General features: G+C 36.3%; 1 protein-coding gene across 11 annotated transcripts in view; it reads right to left on the bottom strand.

The window, feature by feature from the left end:
* Nucleotides 1-20,441, bottom strand: part of Dmd (dystrophin) — a 2,486,572-nt gene that overhangs the window by 684,628 nt on the left and 1,781,503 nt on the right. For all 11 annotated transcript variants that reach the window (XM_004850043.4, XM_087189971.1, XM_087189973.1 and 8 more), the window contains 2 exons: nt 16,919-17,020; nt 5,105-5,213 (listed from right to left, as the gene is read on the bottom strand). In XM_004850043.4, coding sequence (XP_004850100.2) covers nt 5,105-5,213; nt 16,919-17,020 — 211 coding nt within the window. The remainder of the gene's footprint in view (nt 1-5,104; nt 5,214-16,918; nt 17,021-20,441) is intronic.

Genomic DNA, 20,441 nt, shown 5'->3' with positions numbered 1-20,441 from the left:
GTAGTATATGATGAGAGTTGACCACGTAACCCATAAAACTGAAAATACTCAGCATATGGCCCTTTATAGAGTGTGTTGATCTCTTATCCAGTTGGCAGAACAACTGAAATTAGAAAGTAGGATTCTTGACCTCCACGACTGCATTTCCCCGATTACACTTGAGACTTGCTCTCACAAAATTAATTACAAGAGAAGGTTTCACCAGTGTCGAATCAGCTAGAAACCTCTATTAACTGGCACTTCTAGATCTGTATTCGATGGTCAATTCATTTCATAGTTATTACCCTGACACATTTGAATCAAATCCTGATTTGAAGTATTTACATTAAGCATGTTCTATATGCAATTTTTTTCAAAAATGCTAAATGGGGTACTGTAGAACATGAATGTTCTCAGGCCCAGCAGCTTGTGGATAAGAAAGGATTCACATTGACATTTACCACCAGATTTGCCGGCTCTTTGCCTCCATCTGCCATGTAAGCCTTTAGACTCAAGCAAAGTCCTCTCTAGCTAAATGTTTAGCTTCTCTAGAGAAACTTCACAGAAGCATGGCTTTTCTTCCCAGACCTCTCTGCTAGGAACACTGCACTGCACTGCCAGGCAAATACTTCCTGGTTTGTGAGCTCTCCACTTCCTTGAATTTCTAAGCTACAACTTGGAAGCTCGTTGGTGAAGGGGGTCAGAAAGTAAAGGTGGTGGAATAACATGGGAGTCACTTTGTTATTCATGGCACTAGATCACACTGGAATCCCACTCTCATACTCAGCAGCATGAATGAACTCCTTTCTACTCACCATAGGCCTATGGCTAAAATTTCAAAGTGCAGTCCCAAGGGCAGCATCACCTGGGAACTTTTGAGTGATGTAAATTTTACTCCATATGAATTAAGATTCTGAGGTTAAAGCTCAACAATCTGCTTTAACAAAAAATGGGTAGTCTTCATCCATGGCAAAGTTTGAGAAACACTGACATAGGATGTTGTGTGCAGACTAACATATTTGTGTTCACTCTTTCCTCTTTTCCCTAATGTAGTGGTTTGAATATAAATATGGCTACTGTAAGTTTACCTGTCCCAGTACACATGCCCTTCGCAAGGTGATACCCTAGTTCTTCCCTTAAAGAAGTCATAGCTTCACCTCTGGAATCTGGGCTAAACTTTAAATTTGTTTTGGCCAATAGAATGTAGCAGAAATGATGTATAACCTTTAAAGTCTGAGCATCAAGAAGTCTAGCTTCTACCCTGCCCCTCTTGAAAGATTGCCTTGTGATGATCATAAAAGGAAGCCCTAGTCTACCCACTAGAGGCTGAGGTCTTCTGAACGACTGAGCTTCTCCAGCTAATAGCCTGCTGTCAGACACGTGGGTGAAACCACTTGCAACCAGCTAGCTCCTGTTCACTTACCATATAATTGCATTCACATTGGTTAACATCAACTAAGACCATCAGAATAATCATCCAGCTAATGCTGGGGCAAACTACACACCAATAGATTTGTAAGTAAAAAAATGCCTCTTATTTTAGGCCATTAAGTTTTGGAGTGCTTTTATGCAGCAATAGCTGACTGATACAACAGGTATCCAAGGAAAACCAATTGCATAAGTTTGTTTCCAACATGCCCATTTGTCCTGTAAATTTTAAAAAATGTATACAGCTCAGGAAAGGCCACTGCATCCATCATATTGTATAATTTAGGTAAATAGCCACAAGACAGCTTGGTTTAGTGCTTTAAAAAAAGTCACCCTGGGCCGGGGATTTAGCTCATTGGTGGTGCCGCCGCCTGCCTCGCAAGCTCCAGGTCCTGAGTTTGATCCCTGGTACCAAAAAAATAAAAAATAAAAAAGCCACTCTGGGCCTCAATTTCCACACGTATAAAAATACTCATCCAGGTGATAATATCAATGATTATTCCAAGTTTAGAATTCTATGTTCCTAACAAATTCAGAGTAAATGGATTTCTTCTACTTGTTAAGTAGAAAAGACTGAGAAACATGTATTATTTTTACTTCCCATATATCCAAGAGTAAGTTAAACTGCATCAACTACTGGTTAGCTGCCTCTGTATCTGGAATTTCCATTAGGTGCTTGGACAAAGAGCACAAGACACACAAAAACAAAACACAACATAGGCTACGGAGCCTGACACACTTTGATTGGAATCCTGGCTCTCTTTCCAGCTGTGTGGCCTTAATTTAGCTATTTCTTTTTGAAACCTCGGGTACCTTACCTTTTAAAAAGTTGTATTTACCTATATGTACTTTTGCAATTATTTTGAGGATCAAAACCCATCCAATAGTACTTCAATGGAAAAACATTATGATGAATTCTAAATTCTGTTGGATAATGTAGTATATGAACTATCACATGACAAATTATTTTTAAAATATTTTAATGTATTTCATATTAATTTCATGTGAGTCAAGAAGTAAGGAATATAAACAATCTTAATATTGATGTCTTAACCACCACATAAAATTTTTTAAAGTTTTATTTGAATAAAAGCAGCTCTGGATCTGACTCCCTGTTGATTCTTTTCGTTCAACATTTGTATCTTTAACATTTTCACTTCATGCCCAGCTCTGTGACAGTTTTGCTCAGGGAGATGAAAAGCCCCTGCTTTTGAAAAAAAACTTCCTCTCTCAGTTCTCCAGCTCTGGACCCATCTCTACCAGCGGTCACCAATAACTTGGAGCTGGGCGCTGAGGACTTTCCCAGATTCTCTACTGGCAGCAGGATGGAGGGAGTGTCAGGGGGTAGGCACCAAAGAGGGAGGAAAGGCCCTCCCTAGGGGAGAAGGAAGTAGGGCAGGAGACCTGAAATACTCCCACTGCCTCCTCTGCTCTTTGGCCCTGTGCTAGAGTCTCACTGGTCTTACTGACATTTCTCTGTCTTGCTCCTGCTTCAGCATCTTCACTTTGGCTGTTCTCTGCCTGGAATACTTTCCCCAATTATGCACATAGCTCACTGTCTCAAATCAAATTTCTCTTAACAAAAGAGCCTGCCTGACCACACTTTAGACAATAATGCCCTCAATCCCCACTCCCTGTGCTTTTACCTTGCTTTCTTGTGCTCTGAAACTATGCTTTTCAAACTTCAGGTGGCACATGAACCCGCAGTGAATATATTAAAACACAGATGGTGATTAGGTGGGTCTGGGTTGGGGCTTGCATTTCCTAACCTAGGCCATTTGATATCAATTTATAGCTGATATTCTACAGCACTTATATTTGAGTTGATGTATATTTTCTCTTTATTAATTTATTTTCTGTCTCTTCCAATTGGAATGTTTCATGAAAAGAATTTTCTCTTATTTTATACTGAATCTTCAGCACCTAGTCTGATGCCCATGTAGAAGTTACTCCATAAATGTTTACTACCATTAATGAATACCTGTTGCTGGAAATAAAAATGGGAACTTTGAGTGCATTTTCCATTCAAAAAATTATCATTATATTTAGGGACATTACACTTTAAATAGATTTCTGTGCCCAGGTTTGAGAACCTTCCTACAGCATGTAGGGTGGTTTAAATGGGTACATAGACCCATAAGTTTAGTTCAACAAGCTTATAAAAGATTCACTGGAGCAAAATCTCTTCATAGGCTTATGGAATCTGAGGCTGAACATATAAGAGACAGAGAACAAATGCCAATACATGATTATATAAGGACAAACTGCCTATGTGCTGTGGGAAACAAAAATTACAGCTCATAAAAAAAACCCCTGACATAATTAGATGAATCTAAACCCTGATATAGCAATTTCAGTGTCCCAGGTTGACAAAAAACAAAAAAACAAAAAACCAACACAATGCTTGCACATCTTTTTCAAGTCTCCAATGCCATTAAGTCTAACTACGATGACTGTCCAGAAGTCCCCGGGAGCTCATGAGATGTACCGTACCCAGACTTTATGGCCTCTTTTAACCTAAACACTATTTATGCCTCTACTAAATTATGATTATGCCACCCTGCCTGTGATCCTTCTAGTTCAGTACATTTCTTGATATAAAACAAAAATCAGTTTTACCTGAAGAATCGGTCACCATGCAAAATACTTCAATATTTGATCTTTGAAAAATAGACAAGGAAACAAAAACTACCCAAAGATGCTTTTAATTCTGCCTAATTGTAGATTTCGTAGAGCAAAGAAGTTTTCTGGCTTCTTTCCCCTAAGAGTCAAAGCCAGCATTAAGACTGCTGTGAGATTTTTTCCATACCTTCTCTCTACAACTGAATAGAAAGTGAAATAAAACAGACTGAAAATATGCAGTAACAACAAAAGTTAAAGCTATAACTAAAGGAAGAAACATTAGTCCCCCAAGTCAGATCACAGTAATCATAGTTCATTGTTTTCTTCTTTTGAAGTCAAAATAAGAGTTTTTAAAATTGCTTCCAAAGGGGACAGGGAGAGATAGGAAGACTGGGTTTCTGTGATTTCTGCAAGTTTTGTAAGCACATCTGATTCAAGTAGAATATTCTCTAAATGATACAGGACGTGGATATTGAACTCCCATGGGTATAGCATTAGTGGATACTCCCTTGCTTCACCTTGATTGGAAAGTCAACCTTTTCTGGATGCTGGGAATATTGGATTTTTATTGTTTTCCTTACAAAGAATTACTTCCAGCCCCAGAAAACAAAGGAAATTAAAAAAAAAAAACCATTTCCAAGTTTCTGCTGCTTCCAGGGGGCAGCCCATGGGGCAATGGCTCCCTGAAGGAGGACTACAAAGGAAGGGTCTCTCCCAGCCACCCAGGACAGCTCTGCAAAGCCAGCCCAGCCCAGCGTTCCTGTGAAACCAGCTGAAGCATCTGTTGAAGCCAAACTACATTTCAGTCTCTGCTACTACTCTCTCCTGCCTTCTTCTCTTCCTCCTAGTTGTATCTTCAGAGAACCCTCTTCAATAAATCTCCAGCATGCAAGGCTTTGAATCACAGCCAATTTGCCAAGAGCCCACTCCAAGACATTTTGCATACTAAATACCACAAAGGTTTATTCCTAGCTGCAGAATCAGAAAAAATGTTCCCCTTTTACTCAGAGATCACCTCATTGTCATGCTCTTGAGCAAATAGCTAGCAAAAGAAAATGGGATGCAGTATACTTACAGGCTCCAATAGTAGTCAGTCCAGGAGTCAGGTCAGGCTGCTTTGCCCTCAGCTCTCGAAGTAAATGGTTTACAGCCGCCCACTCAGAGCTCAGGTCTTCTAATTTCCTCTTTAATAGAAAAGCGCATGTGTTACTTATTTGATTAACACCTTGAAGATAACTTAATTCATGAAGTTATTAATTTGTTTTGTGACTATATTATTGGATTTCTATTATATTTTACTTTTACATTAATTTTCTGGGTAGAATTCCTTTCAATAGAATTATAATTATTTTAGCCAACTACCCGACAAATATTTATTGATTGCTTGCTCCATATAAAGCCTCCCTCCAGGCACAATTTCATTTAGAAAAAAAGTAGAGCGCAAACATTAGTGAAAACAAAACAAACAGAAAACAGCTCCCTCTCAACCTTCTGCTCCACTCTTAAATAGTATCTATTACGACCGAACACTGGGATTATCCAGTGAACTCTAACAAAATCCTAATGCCCTGCTTTACCGCAGGTCAATGATGTGAGAATCTCTTGGACAGTGGTAGAGATGAAGATACATCATTGAGGGCCCCTTCAAGGAAACACTCTTGTTGATGAGGGAGATGATGTAGGTAAACACCCTTCAGCTGTCACAGCCTTCAGGGACTGCCTCAGCTGCAGAGTCAGTCCTCTCAGGGCAAGCCCTAGCCTCGTTCCTTGGCTGATCAAGGTCTTTATATATATATATATATATAAAGATGCAGCTAATTTGGCTCACAGCTGGAAGACTATGAAAAGCCATTAGAGCTGCAAATTGTCCAGGGGACCCAGCCAGCTGTATATATGGGGAGAAATGAGTCCTGTTTCCCTACAGGAGTGGCTCTCTCCTTTACAATCAACAGAATCACCTACAGGCCTTGTTAAAACACTGATGGATTCAATAGGGCTTAGATGGGGCTCAAGAGTTTACCTTTTAAACAATTTTCCAGGTGATGGTGATTGTAACCAAAAGCCTAAGGTATCCATTATGCTTAATGAGTTACCTAAATATCTTACAGTGTACTAGGTTAGGTATCATCTTTGGACAAAAATAAGAAAATACTCTAGTTGAGCAAAGCTACCGAGGGAATGGCAGAGCCAAAAGATGGACAGAACCTAGGTTTCTGTAAGAATATTAAGGCAGGAAATTGGCTTAGCTGGGAGCACATACGCTGTACTGACAAACGAGCAAGAAAAACACTGCTATTGTCAAACATTTGTTAGAATTAGCAACACCTTACTAATACGGTAGTAAGATTCTTAAAAAACTTTACCAGCACATACTGAGGGTTGACAGCAGTATTTTGATATGTATGTAAATGCTTATGCTTATGTTGTAGGGAATACAAATAATCTTACTGACACTGGATTTAGTGAAAATGAATACTTTAACAGAAACTGCATTCTGTTAAAGCAATGAAGCATCAGAGTTGTAAGAGCCAGAAACTACAAACTCTTTAAAGAGGTGTTGAATAAATAGGAACGGTAATGAACCCATCCTAACAACTGGAATGTTTTATATACATGTTGTGGTTTAGTGCTAATCATTAATTTAATGCTAATCATTTCAATGAAAACATTCATTTGTATATTCTAGGAAATAAATGTTCAGCTGGTACTCTGTGCCAGTTCCTGTGCCCATTCTTAAGCTTCCCAAATGAAGACAATCTCTAAGCATTCACAGCCTTGTGGAGAAAATAGAAGTGTCAACAAATGACAGCAGAGTTTTGGGGACGTAATAATGATTTCCAGAAGGCACACTGGAGGAACAGCTTAACTATGAATTGGTCTTGGGAGACGACTGGACGGTGACAGTGGAGTGGCAGTGGAAAGAAGGCATTCCAGATAGAGGGAAGAGTATGTCCAAAGACACAGGGACAAGACATATCAACCCCTTTCAAGAGAATGCAGTTTTCCCTGGTTATCTGGACTAAAGTTCATAAGAAACCATATGGCATTGCTAGATCAGACCAAATAGCAATTTATTAAGGTTTTGTAATGTGAGATTAAAGGATTCTCTTCTAAAACCAAGGAGGCATTTGGAGCAGAAGAGTGAGGCAATAAGATTTGTGGTTTTCTGTGTGGAGTCTTTATCAAAAGAGAGCAGAGACATGACTTGAGAGATTAATGTGGTTATGGGCGTGAGAAATGGTGTTGACCTGATCCTGGGTTTTGGCCAAGTAGAGAAAAGGCAGGGAGGGAGGAGGAGGGACAGAGAGAGAGACTTTATTTGAGCTGGGAAATAATAAAGGGAAACTTTCTGACAAGATGTTTTCTCAAGCCCATTCTTTCATTGTATCTTTTTCCAGTTAAACTCTGTGCCCTTTGGAAGGCAGGTGGCAACCCTTCTGCTTCTTGAGTGTTGCTCTCTTCATATTGAATGTAGTTATACCCTGTTCTTTAAATATCTCTGAATTGCATATAAGTACATAAAAATATCTACTTGAATAATAATAAAAGAGAGTCAATTTAGTGTCACTCTCCCCAACTTGACTGAATTATGTACCACTGATGACTCTTCTTACCAAGGAATTAAAGGATCCCATGTAATTTTTCAGGTGTGCAATAATTTTATTGAGGTATTTGTAATTCCTGAATAAGACACTAGAGTATTTGAAAAGTTAATCCCTTAAATTAGGGTCACAAGTTCAATTCTCTACCAGGGCCTAGGTGACAACCAAGAGAACAACAAGACTTGGCTAAAGCAGACAGCCACAATTTCAGCGACAACAAGTTATTGTCAATAGAAACATCAGTATGTGTTAAATATAAGCAAATATATATGTATATATCCAACAAAAACTCTACTAATCATATTTTTACATGAGTGTATGCCAGAGAAGCTTTACTCATGTTCCCAATGGCATAAGAATACATAAGAGACTTTATTGTTGCATTGTGGGGAATTGAGGCCAATATGGATGTGTATGCTAAGAAAATGTATAATTGAATATGATGGATCCATGCTAAATAATAGTATGTAATTGTTAAAATCAACAAACTAGGTGTATATAGAACAACATGGATGGATCTTTAAAACAGTGTTTTTTTTTAAAAAGCTAAGAAACGTAAGATTTATAGTACAATAGTTTTAAAATTTAAAATGTACTTATAAATAATATTGCATGTGTTATGGAATAAAGCAGAAAAGGAAATGGGAAAAGAGATATTGTCATATTTTAGGAATCTTGTGAAGCGGTTGTTAAAGAAACCATTAAAAATTAAACTATAGAAATCTAAAAGCAAACTTTTATACTTTTTTTGAGAAAAGCTCTTGCTTTGTATTCCAGGCTGGCTATGAGCTCAACTAAGTAGTTCAGACTACTCTTGACCTTGTGATCGTTCTGCCTCAGCCTCCCAAGTGCTTGGATTACAAGCATGGGTCACTATGTCTGGCTAAAATTGAACTAAAATTTTATCTTTTCCTAACATACCTGTAATTTATTCTCTTGAGGTTGTTTATATGTAATGGGTCTGATATTGTATCAAATTAGAATTTTTATTTATTATTTTTTGCCCAAAATGCATGTTGCTAAACATTTATTATCATATAATGAATACAAATATTTTATTTATTAAAAAGTCAGCCTTAAACCACAAAACAAGCAAAAATGCCTCTCATAAGTATGGAAGACTGCCATTGATTGTCATGACATGTGGAAGATATTTTTCAGTACTGACATCAAAGCCTAACACAGAGCCTAAATAATTAAATATTGTGAAAGACCAGTGAATAATATATTTGGTCTCTTGGTTCCCATGTGAGGTTTCAGTAACTTTACAAGGACAGAATGTTAAGAGCACCTAGAAGCAACCATGCTGATGATAGGAAGTAGTAATAAAGAATAGAGAAGAAACAATTAAACATGGGGGGGACAGGGATTTAGCTCAGTGGTTCTGTTGCCTGCCTCACAAGCGGAAGGTCCCGAGTTTGATCCCTGGTACCAAAAATCAAACAAACAAATAAACAAACAAAACCCCCAAAAACATAGAGGCTTATACCTAAGAAATGTAGTAATCCTGGTCATTTAATGAAGAGATAACAGTTTGACATATGGTGAAGGCTCTTCATGCATCATTTAGCTTATAGGAAGGAAATCCCTATGTACTGAGAGAAAGAGGGAGGGAGATGAGGGGCAGGACAGGGAAAGAAAGGAGAAGAAATGAGGAAGAGGAGGGAGACTGGAGTTACAGATTGATTTCACTATTTCTGGGGGTCTGCCTACTCTTCCACTACATAAGCATGACCCTAGAGAGCGTGGCCAAAGAGATTTGAAGGTTTGCTGTTTCTACAGTTGCCTTAGGGTCTACTTTCTTCTCCTAGTGTCAAGTATCAGTTGAGTTTGATGTTAATATTTACAGATTATATCTATCTTACAGCCTGGCTTCTAGAAGCAAATTAACCACTGCATCTGACTTTCTACTGAAGAAAGATCTACATTGAAACTCTTCATGTTCCAAGTGAATCACTAAGTTAACAGAACAATTGATGTTTTAAGGACATCCTGAAAAGTAAGAAAAGGTGAAATTAGGTTGTGATTTAGAATCAGAAGTTTTGATTTCATTACTACTGATTGTGTGATCCTTGGCAAATCAGATAGGTCACTCAGATTTATCATCCTTGAAAAGTGGATATAATTCTACCACCTAACTCATAGATTTGTTGGAGAAAGTAAATGAAATGTTTTATGTGGAAAGAACTCTGTGAACTGTAAAGTGTTGTAAAATTGTTGGTTAGATGTTATGCACAGTTTAATGAAGCAAAACAGAAGATAGTCAATAAAAGTTTTCATTAAAATAGTTACGATAAAATATTTCAGTGCATAAAGGCCTAGGTTTTGGTTATCTGAAAAATAACATGTATAAAAAATGTACGTATAATCAGTATGTATTTATTAATATGTAAACTCGGAACATACTATTCATTTATTCAAATGTTATCTTGCCCATTGTTACTCCCAGATGGATAAATGGGGGGTTAAGAATTTCAAACACAGAGGTGGATTTCAAAAATTAAGTAGTACCCTTGATTTTCCACAAACATCCTAGGATATTGCAAAGTTGCAAAAGTACAATAAACTCAGGATGGTATATTTTCAAATTTTCCATAATTATTAACTAATGAGATGATTTGGCTCATCACAAAAACACTCTTGCAACTTTTAGAATCCAGTGCACTTTAGAGTTAAAATTGATTATATTTTTTGCAAGTTATCTTTTTTTGTTTCATTTTGCTCTTTGTTTGTCTGGCATGTGCCCATATTTCCTATTTTCTCAACTTTTCTATGAGGCTATAAAATTCTTTTAGGTAGCAAAAAATATTTGGCTGCAGCAAACAATGCAGCATTCTTCACATAATAAACTTTAAACAATGCTCAATAAAAGTCTATAAAAGGTAATAATTTGCTATACATGATAGCAATCTGTAAGCAAATTGAAGGCAACCAAATATTTGTTTAAATTCCAACCTCTTTAAATATGAAATCAGTGAGAAAATAGTTATCACATCATACTTTTGACTAACTTTCCAGATGTTTAAAATTTTGAATATGTTAATGAAATTGCAGGTCTCAGGCATTTCTCAGATGAGCTCCAGATTTAACAGAGTAGATTCATACTTTAATCAAAGGGAGAAATTTACCGACCATTTTAAACGGTAAATTTAGTTTCATTATAGGCAATTTTTGCAGTTAATCATTATTTTCAACTGTAGACATCTTGCTTGAAAATGCTCATTAAATGTTAAGACAATTATAAAAAATGATATGAAATTTTCTCTTTATGAAGGGCAAGGGTTAATTACAAAAAAGTGATTGCTGAATATAATTGCCTTCTCAAGTTTGAAACGGAATACAACTATTTGAGTTTGAAATTTTCAAAATTTAAAAAACATATCTTTCTCTTGTGTCAACACTTGGCATGCAATTAATATCTGTTGAATAAATGAAGGAATCCACCTGTGGTTTTATGTAACCAGAAATACACGTGAAAATTGTGGCTGAACATCTACATCTCTGTCTGTCCCTATAAATGCATTTAATATGAGTGAGGACCAGAGGTGAAATTCAAGTTTCCAAAATGTTTGCTTCCTTATAGCTATTAAGTAAGCCTAAATTGGCACTCTTCACTCAAATATTTCCTAAAGAAAAAAGTGTCAGCTTAGATTAGAAACTTCATAATGTCTTCTGTGGCTCAATTGTTTTCTTTTAAACAATTAGTGCTGGGTGTTAGCCTGAAGTAATCTCAAGAGACATGAGTTTTGATGTTTGTAGAAGTATTCTGACAGAATTTGGTTAAACAATAACAACCACAATGTGAAGAAAGCTGACAGACCATTAGCAGCTGTTCCTAGTGTATAACCTCAGGCTCACCAGTAGAGGATTCAACTGTAAACAAGTATTTCAAAAATCATTTTAAAAAGCAAAAGTTAATCTATTGGTGAAGTCAAGAATACACATTTAAGGAAGAAAATGAGAAGATCAGTTTTCCTAATATTTTGTGAATTGGTGTGGACATTTGGCATAAAAATTCCAGTGGTAGTATAGAGAAAGTAAAAAGTGACCCCGCTGGTAGCTGACAGCTAGCTATGCCATAATGGTTCCAGTAGAACAGAAAAACAAGCAAACAAACAAAAGCACCTAGAGAAAATAAACTTGATAGAGACAAGGCCATGCACGGCCATGCCTAGAACAATACAGAGACAAGGCTACTGAAATGACGAACGTGAAGCAACAAATGACGAATGTGAAGTATTGCTGCTCCTTTAACACAGACATAGCTTAGTCCTGTTTTAATCATCTCACCTTCTAGAGCAGAGCTGCTGATACCTGGTCACCTCAGTGACTCTCTCTTGACAGCATCTCATCCAGACATAGCTTCTATTTCCCTAATTCCTCAGCCAGCTGAACTTGCAAAAGGCTCTTTCTAACGTCCTCTTACTGAGATGTCCCACAATTTTTCTGGTGTGCTTTCTCCCCTGCTGAAATGAGCTAAATGTTCCTAATTTTTTTGATTACAGGTATGTTTCTAGTAGTCTTATTTGGAGAGCTTTAATAGCCCTATGTGGGGATACCAACAGCACCATATTCAATATAACTTAGAAGACAGAGATGAGTTCTGGAATTCTGGAATGCATATACAAAGAGATTGGATGAAATTGTTTCATCACACATAAACATGGCAAAAGAAATATTTTAAATTAGTATGTTGTGTAAAATGTAAGACTGCAAATATGGCAGTACTGCACAATTAAGAAATTAAATACAATTAGATATTTGACAATCTTACCCATATCTTTAAAAATTTCTTTGGATAATTTTCTCAAGTCTCATACAAATTCTATCTTCAAAGTGTGAAAGTGGTGCTCTCCTCATGTTCAAATATTGTGATTAGCATTTACTCACCCTCTTGTAGTCTAAGATTTTCTCCTCAGTTATAAAGCACATTTGGATTAAAAAAAAATGCTGCTGCTCATGTATTAGTAAATCATAAAATATCTTGAATATCATTATCATATCTTCTGTAGGTCACCTCCAAACGTTTTCTATTGTCATTGTGCTCATGCAAAGAGTCAGTCAAAATGGACATGCTCATTTAAGCTTCCATCTATCATCTCTGTTAATTTTTGATGTTATCAAAACATTGTACCAGGTAAATGAGATTGTACACATGATGCATGAGTCACAAAATCCAAATATTATCATTCTAATAATATATAATTAAGCAACAAAACAATAATTAACTCCAGATATTGTTGTAATCATAATAGTATTCTATTGAGCCAGCTATATATCATATATAAATCTTCAGACACACATCTGTTGTAATATATTAAAAATTGCTAGGCAGAAAATAAACCCTTAGGAAGATCTTGGAAATGTTAAGCTGTAGATATTGGCAGTAGAGCAAACTTGTTGAGATTAAAAAAAATGCTTAATTTAGTTAATTAACAACAAAACAGCTGGGAAAATGAAACATCCCTGGTTGTGATTGACTGTAATTGAAAATGACTAATGAGGCTGTCATTGTGCAGCTTATAGCTGAGGAAATGATGCCTGGAAGATTATAATTGTCCTCTTGACCATTTGTCTACAGCAATTATTTCGTGTTAAAGTTCAGGATAGAGGCTTTCAGCCAGATGCATAAGATTCCTTACGCCTTACTTTTACTGTTTTATTTAAAATTCACTCAAAGTAAGTAAGTAAAATATATTACAAGGCTTATCTAAGCACGATTTCTTTTGATAATATAAAAAGCTAACAAGTTAAAACAGCTAGCTTCATATTACCACTTCAACGAGTAACTAAGACATTTAAAATTCCATTAATGCTCTCATTTCTAATATATGGAAGACAATGTAATAATTTCAAAAGATATAAATTTCTAACATTCTAACAGAAAGTTAAATCAAAAATAAGTATAAATAGAAGAAAATGCATCTAAATGCTTATTTTATTTCTTATGAGGTTATTGATATTACTGTCAATGATGACAGTTGTTTCATTGCTTTTTAACTGCTAAATATGCTATGATGGAAGACCTAGGTATTATTCCCTTGAAAATACAATATAGCAAAATTGAGCCAAGCAATGTCATTATCATAAAATATAATTACCAATGGTATAACTTTAGCAAAATTTTAAATAGTTTATCTAACTAAACAATTAATCTTTAATGCTATTTGAGGGTAAGAGGAAAAAAGCATATACAAATGATATGATCATGTGTGTGTATGTGGTGGGGGGAGGGGGGAGAGGAAAGGAGGGAGGGAGGTGGGCGAGGGAGGGGACGGTGGGCGGTGTGGGGGGGATGAAGCTACTTAAAGATCGTTCAGGTAATTTTGCACCAGAGATCTAGTACTATATTTATGACATTATAACAGTCTCATGATGTATTTTTAACCTTTAATAGGAAATCTTCAAAGAAAATAAGAAAAAAGTTGATTAGACAGGAATTTTTTAAAAAGAAACAAAAATGTATCATCTTGGGAAGTTAAAGAAATGCTAGAGAAGTTAAAGAAGAAAAGGCAAAGCAGCTGAATAGGGATGAGGCCAGCTGCTAGAGAGGACTCTGCTTGAGAGCTAAAATCGGGAGCCAAACAGACAGGCTATCTGATTCAAAATGCGAAGCTGCTAATAGACAAGCAATTTCCTAAGAAACAGAAGCAGGATCTGATGTGGCCTTAATTAGAATATCTGCAAGCAGAGGACGTACTAATTATCCATTAAAATACTGGATCCTGCATACATATCACCAGGGATTCTCATTTTCCTTTTTAAGAATATCACTTCTATCTTCATAATTGTCATAGTTTCCAAATGCTCCTGTCCCCAATAGGAAAAACAGTAACAAACTTTCTTATGACAATGTACTCCAGGCTGCTCAGACCCATTTCCCCTTCTATTAAGGGATGAGAAAGCTCAGAGTTAAGGGGAAGAGGTGTTAGAAATAGCACGTTTGAAAAATTTTGATATATGGACTCAATGTTGAAAAAGGCTTTGTTCATGTACTATTAGCGCAATGGATCACCCTTCAAAAATCATCTTTAACCTTTAGAAAAGAAGCTTCTGATCCTTGCAGAGATTTTAACAGCTTCCTTCACAGCTTTCTGCCTTATGTTCTTGAGTGCCGTGTTCTGAACTGTGAGGTCATGTTTCGGGCTGTGACAAGCCTCAGCTAATCCTTAGCTATTTCCAAGGTCAGGTGCATATCAAAAGTTGTGGGGCTGGGAAGAGCAGTTCATTGGGAGAGTGCTTGCCTACCATACATGAGGCCCTGGGTTCCCTTCCCAGCACCAGAAAACTAAGACAATACCAAAGTTATGAGTCAATCATTTCTCCACATTCCTTACCTCCCCCAATAAATCTTGGGCTTTTACCCTTATCAATCTGAAATGTTGATTCTTCTCCAAACTCAAAAGAGAAGTGGTAGAACAGGACTGAGTTTTCACCTATGTTGTACCCTTCCAAAATGAGCCGAATCCAGATTAAAGGAGAAAGGAAGAACCCTGACCATAACAAAGTGGATTTAAGGGATTGAAAGAGCAAAGTTATATGTCCGTATTCTTTCTTTTATTTCAGAACAGTAATTCTCCTTTCACATCACCAATGTAACAGCAGACTGGACAGATCTCTTTTCTGATCTCAATGTGATCCAGGAGTTGAGGGTGTGGGGGGAGATGTGATGAAGTTACCACCAAATGCTTGGATTGTTTTACATCTAATGAAAATAAAATTTGTCCCTACTTTCAATTAAGATTTTTTCCTCTCCTCTCTTTTTTATAAAGGCATAAAATAAAGGCAAATTTGTATAAATTTGTGCACATTTGTAATCATTATAATTGGTCCTAATCCCTGGCTCATTGTAATAAACATTTAAATGTTTTGAGGATCACCAAGAGTACATAGAATAGATTTATGCAATGGTACATTTGTCCCTTTTATAGCTTTACAATGAGAGTTATTCTGGTAACCACCCTGGGGACTTGCTTTCTTTAAAGTACCAGAGAAACTCTGAAATTTGCTAGTTTCGGGACTGTCAATTACTCTCCAATCCAAATACTAAACATATGTTAGTTTATGAAAATGATCATACTGAGCTTGAGCGTGGATATAAGCTATTTTTTCTGGATTTTAGGAGTGGAGACAAATGCATTCCTGAATAAATGTATGTTACTATCAACAGAGAAACCTGCGCCTTTTAGCATCTGGTGTTTGGACATTATGTTTAGGCCCAAACTTTAAATTTACCTAAGAAAAAGTTCCTTGTGAGCTATAGGAAAAACAATTTTCCAGAAACGAAGCTTGGGGCAAGCACAAGGGAAACTAAGCAGTGACCTTAGAGACAGAATCTGTGTCCTGGTAATGTTGTTTGCAAGGACAAACTGGTTCTGTATAATGAGGTTATTGACCTATACTGTTTTAGAGAAGTTTTAAACATGAGGGTGAGGCTCACTAAATCTCAGCCTGCAACATTAGCTGAGAAACCAAGACTGATCAATAAATAGCTGCCATCATAGGCTCCCAGGAACCTTCATCATAATGGGAGCCATTGTAATTTTGGTCAGGTACAGAGAATAAGGCAACCTATACCTAATGTCTATCACTGGGCATTCATTTGAAAATGGAAGCCATTGATTAGCTGTTTTTTGAAAACTAACCAGGCTTTCCTTCTTTCCCCATGTAATACCTGTGAAAAAATGTGCACTAGACTTCAAAATGCAGAGAAGAGGAAGAGGTAGAACACCTCTTTTACTTGCACCAGCTTTTGACTAATGAAAGAAGCAATTACATGACATTTCACTAAAATTTCTTGACCCAATAAAATACTGAAATCCGAGTGATGGTTTTCCTTTCTCATAAGAAAGAGCAACAGAGAAAGGAAAGGTCACAGACCATATTGTGATTCTTTACAGCTGTTGGCGACAGACAGTATGATGCAGTAGATTGATTTGAATTAAGCCAAACAATATGAAAAGCATCAAGGCTGGCAAGCAAAGCAATAAAGTCCCAAAGAATTTAATCTACCTTGAAGGTGGGACTACTTTTTGTATTGATGTCAGCACACCAGGACAGAAATGACTTCTTTAATGCAATGACTTGTTAATAGCCTTAAGATCACAATGTATAAATAGGATATGTTGATCAAAAAGACAGCTTTGCCTCTGCTATTGCAGTACGGCCAATACTTCCTCACAAGTTATTTCATTGATTATAAATAGACCACGTCAATGGCAAATGTACAACAGGGGGAGCATAACCCATTATGAGGTAATAGATATTGCCAGAGGTTGCTTCATTACCTTCACTGGCTGAGTGGCTGGTTTTTCCTTGTACAAATGCTGCCCTTTAGACAAAATCTTTTCCACATCCGGTTGTTTAGCTTGAACTGCTACTTCAGTTTCCTGGGGAAAAGAACCCATACAGTGCAGATTAACTTCACAGTTAGCAATAAAATTACTAAATTTAAATATACCCTTGGAGACTCCACATGTATTGCAGATCAATTTCTTCACAGTACAGAGGGGGACAAAAATGTAGCTTTTGGTGCAGAGAAAATAAATTAGAGGTCTCTGTGAAACACACCGAGTGTGAAGTTAAAAAAATCCCCTTCAATTATATCATAATACTATAACATAGAAACACAGACACTAACTTTCTACTTTTCAAAGTAGTACAATGCAATGAGGGGTATAATTTACTAATATAATTTATGCATATAAATACTAGTGTTAGCGTCAGTAATCTCAATAATCTTGATGTTTATTTTGCTCTAACTTTTATTTTACAGGATTCTGTTTGGGGTTTTGGATCTAAATTCTTTTTCGAAATGGAAATTAAATAACTCTTTCCACATCACTGTTGAAATTAAGTTTCTTTCCAAAGAGTAAACACTTAAAAGCGCAGTATCAAAGCTTATTATATATTAAGCAGTCAAACTAAATAGGCCTCTTAAGGAATGATTAAATTAATTTTTTTACTGTGTTTTTCCTTAACCCGGAGAAGACTGAAGCATGACAGAAAAAAAAAATCCCTTTAGATTTATAAATACAAAGTATTTTGTTACTGACTGCTGTTTAGGGTTCTTGGAGAGAGAACAAAAGAAATGTGCATAAATTGAAGCTGAAGGAAGTGAAGTTAACTATTACAGAAGACTTTTTGGACGGAACACTTGTTAAACACTAGGATAGAGTATTGATTAATCAATGGCAGGCATCAGTCAGGGCCTGGGCAATCTTCCCCAGGGTGCGGCTCCTGATTAACCCAAATCTCTCTTCCTCCCGCTCCTGCCCTGAAGCCTCTCCACACTGCTGTGAGTACGTGTCTTCATACCATTATTTCCTTTCTACATTGTGTTTGTACCTGTTCTCGCTCAGCCCAGGAGGACAGGAAAGCACTGAACCCACATTACTATAATCTCATACTGCACAGCAGGGCATCATGTAATTTATGGGTGCTCAGCACAGGCTTTTGAGATACATGATTTCTCCAGTTCTTATAATGACTACCAAGGAGAGACAGGTGCTTTGGTCAAAAGTGTCTGAAACATTAAACCTAACCCTGGGTGTTAACAGGTACGTGTGCAAATCTCAGTTCCTTCAGAATAGGAGCCTAGCTAGCTACTTCACTCTTCTAGAACTGCAGATTGATGGATGGTCTCATTGCCCATTGCCAGGAAAAGGTATTGTTCCTTCAAAGTGCAGTACCCAGACTGGCTGTAACTCTGCAAGAAGAGGAAATAGCTCTGATCCCAAATGTGGAATGGGGCACATCTCTTTTTAGGCCCTGAAATCCTAAAAAGTCCCAAGTCACTCAATTCATCCTTACATGCTTTATCTGCAAAACATTTGGGTGTACTGAATGGTGACATGTTAAAACACTCAAAGACAGAAAAATAAGATGTTAATCCAAATGAAGTAGAGAAAAGAACATATCTTTAGCAAGGTAAAAATTATTTACAGAAAAAGTAACTAAATTTTTCCACCTATGTTTGATTTATCTATATCATGAATTATCAAGCCAAGTCCATGCACGATATCTAAATTATACATTTAAAGTTATATATGCATTATATATCAAACAAAGGTAACCTGAAGCGGTGTCACCACGATTCATATTGTCCGTATATGTTTATCTAAGATAAAGTGTAGTTTTTAGTTTTTACTGACCACCAGGGACTTGGGAATTGATTTTGGCAATTACTGGTAATAGACAAGGTGTTATGATTAGCTTCACCACGGTCATAGACTGTGTCCTTGATGATAATTTAGTTACCATTTATACAATGACTACTATTTACCCTTTCCCAAATCCTGACTGAAATGGACACCCACTTTACAGATCAGAGAACAAAGCTTGAGTGAGCAAGCTAGTGGTGGTGGTGGTAATAATTATGTGACTAACTTGCTCTTGACCTCATGGAAAATAGGAGAGTTAATATTCAAACACAATTCCATCTGAATCCCAAGTTCATACCATTTCCACTAGTATAAGCCACCTCACCACATCTTATGAAAACTTATATCATCTAACTGACTTGATCTAATTAACATTATTTCTGAGAATTAAGAGATTTCACTTTCATCATCTGGCTCTATTTGACATTATGATACATACTGACAAAATGTCATATTTCTCTGATAATAAAGGACAATCAAACTTGGACTGTAAAGTCATCAGAGTTCTGTAGTGCAACTAGGGATTCCAGACAAACTCTGTGGCCAAACCGTGCAAGATGAATCACTCTGGGCAGCAGGAGGATGCCAACTTGCTGTAGTAGTCTTTCCCTTTCATTGGGATTTTAAAAAATGAAACCAAAGACCATTGTTCTTACTGCCACTCTGCAGTCTTATTTACTCAATTTATGTTCCTTGTTTTATCCTTCATGATAAACCACAATTAGTCAAACTATGTGTGTGTATTAATTTGACCATTCCTATGGAATTATTATCTATGAGAACAAGTCTCATGTCTATCTTGCTCAGTGATTATATTTCTGGTAGTTCCTATCACATATCTATCAGTATTTTTGCATTTTGAACCTGTGGGATTTTCATTAAGCTGTGTATTAATAGAAGTATTTATTCATAGATAGTTGAATGTTTTCATGGGATTGATAACTTTTGAAATAATTTGCTAGACTTAAATGTATAACCTACTCTTCTGAACTTAGTTATTTTTAAAAAAATTCTATCTTTATGTTATTGATTACAATACTTTAAAAATCTATTCTAATGATACATTAAAATAGTTATTTTATACTTTGTCTTTTCCTCGATTTCTTTTGAACTGAAATTTCACTTCTTTACCATTTTTCTTCTTTGTCAAAACATTTACATGATTTAATTTTCATCTAGGGAACCAAGGAAAGACTACAGATACAAATGTTTTAGCAAATGACTATCTTACATAACAGACACCAGAACATATGACCCCAAAGCAGATACTTAATAATTATTGCACTTGAAGCACAATAAATATATTTTTTAAAAACTCTGGTTTGTAATTTCTGTGGAGGAATAAACCTGGTGGGGCTGGAGGATTCCTACAAAAGCTAGCAACTCCTGTGAGCATTAAAACCATGGAAAGTCTCAGCCTTCCTTCAAAACTCTTCCACTGCCATTTTCTTCACTCACTGAGGATAAGATGACAATATTCTCTTCAGATTCCTTTAAAATTAAATCTCTGTCCCAAACTATCAATAAATAATATTTATCACATTTGACATAATTTTTATCTTTCATAGTATTTATACAGTACCACTTTTGCATTAGACACCAATCTACATCTATGTTCTCACTTTTAATCAATATTTTGGAGTGGTAT

Source organism: Heterocephalus glaber, unplaced genomic scaffold, assembly GCF_053883595.1.
Source record: "Heterocephalus glaber isolate CG9 unplaced genomic scaffold, H.glaber_assembly_v1.0 deba00001547, whole genome shotgun sequence".
In the NCBI taxonomy this organism is placed as follows: Eukaryota; Metazoa; Chordata; class Mammalia; order Rodentia; family Bathyergidae; genus Heterocephalus; species Heterocephalus glaber.
Note: the sequence above shows the minus strand (reverse complement) of the source record. Positions and strands in the feature narration are given on the sequence as shown.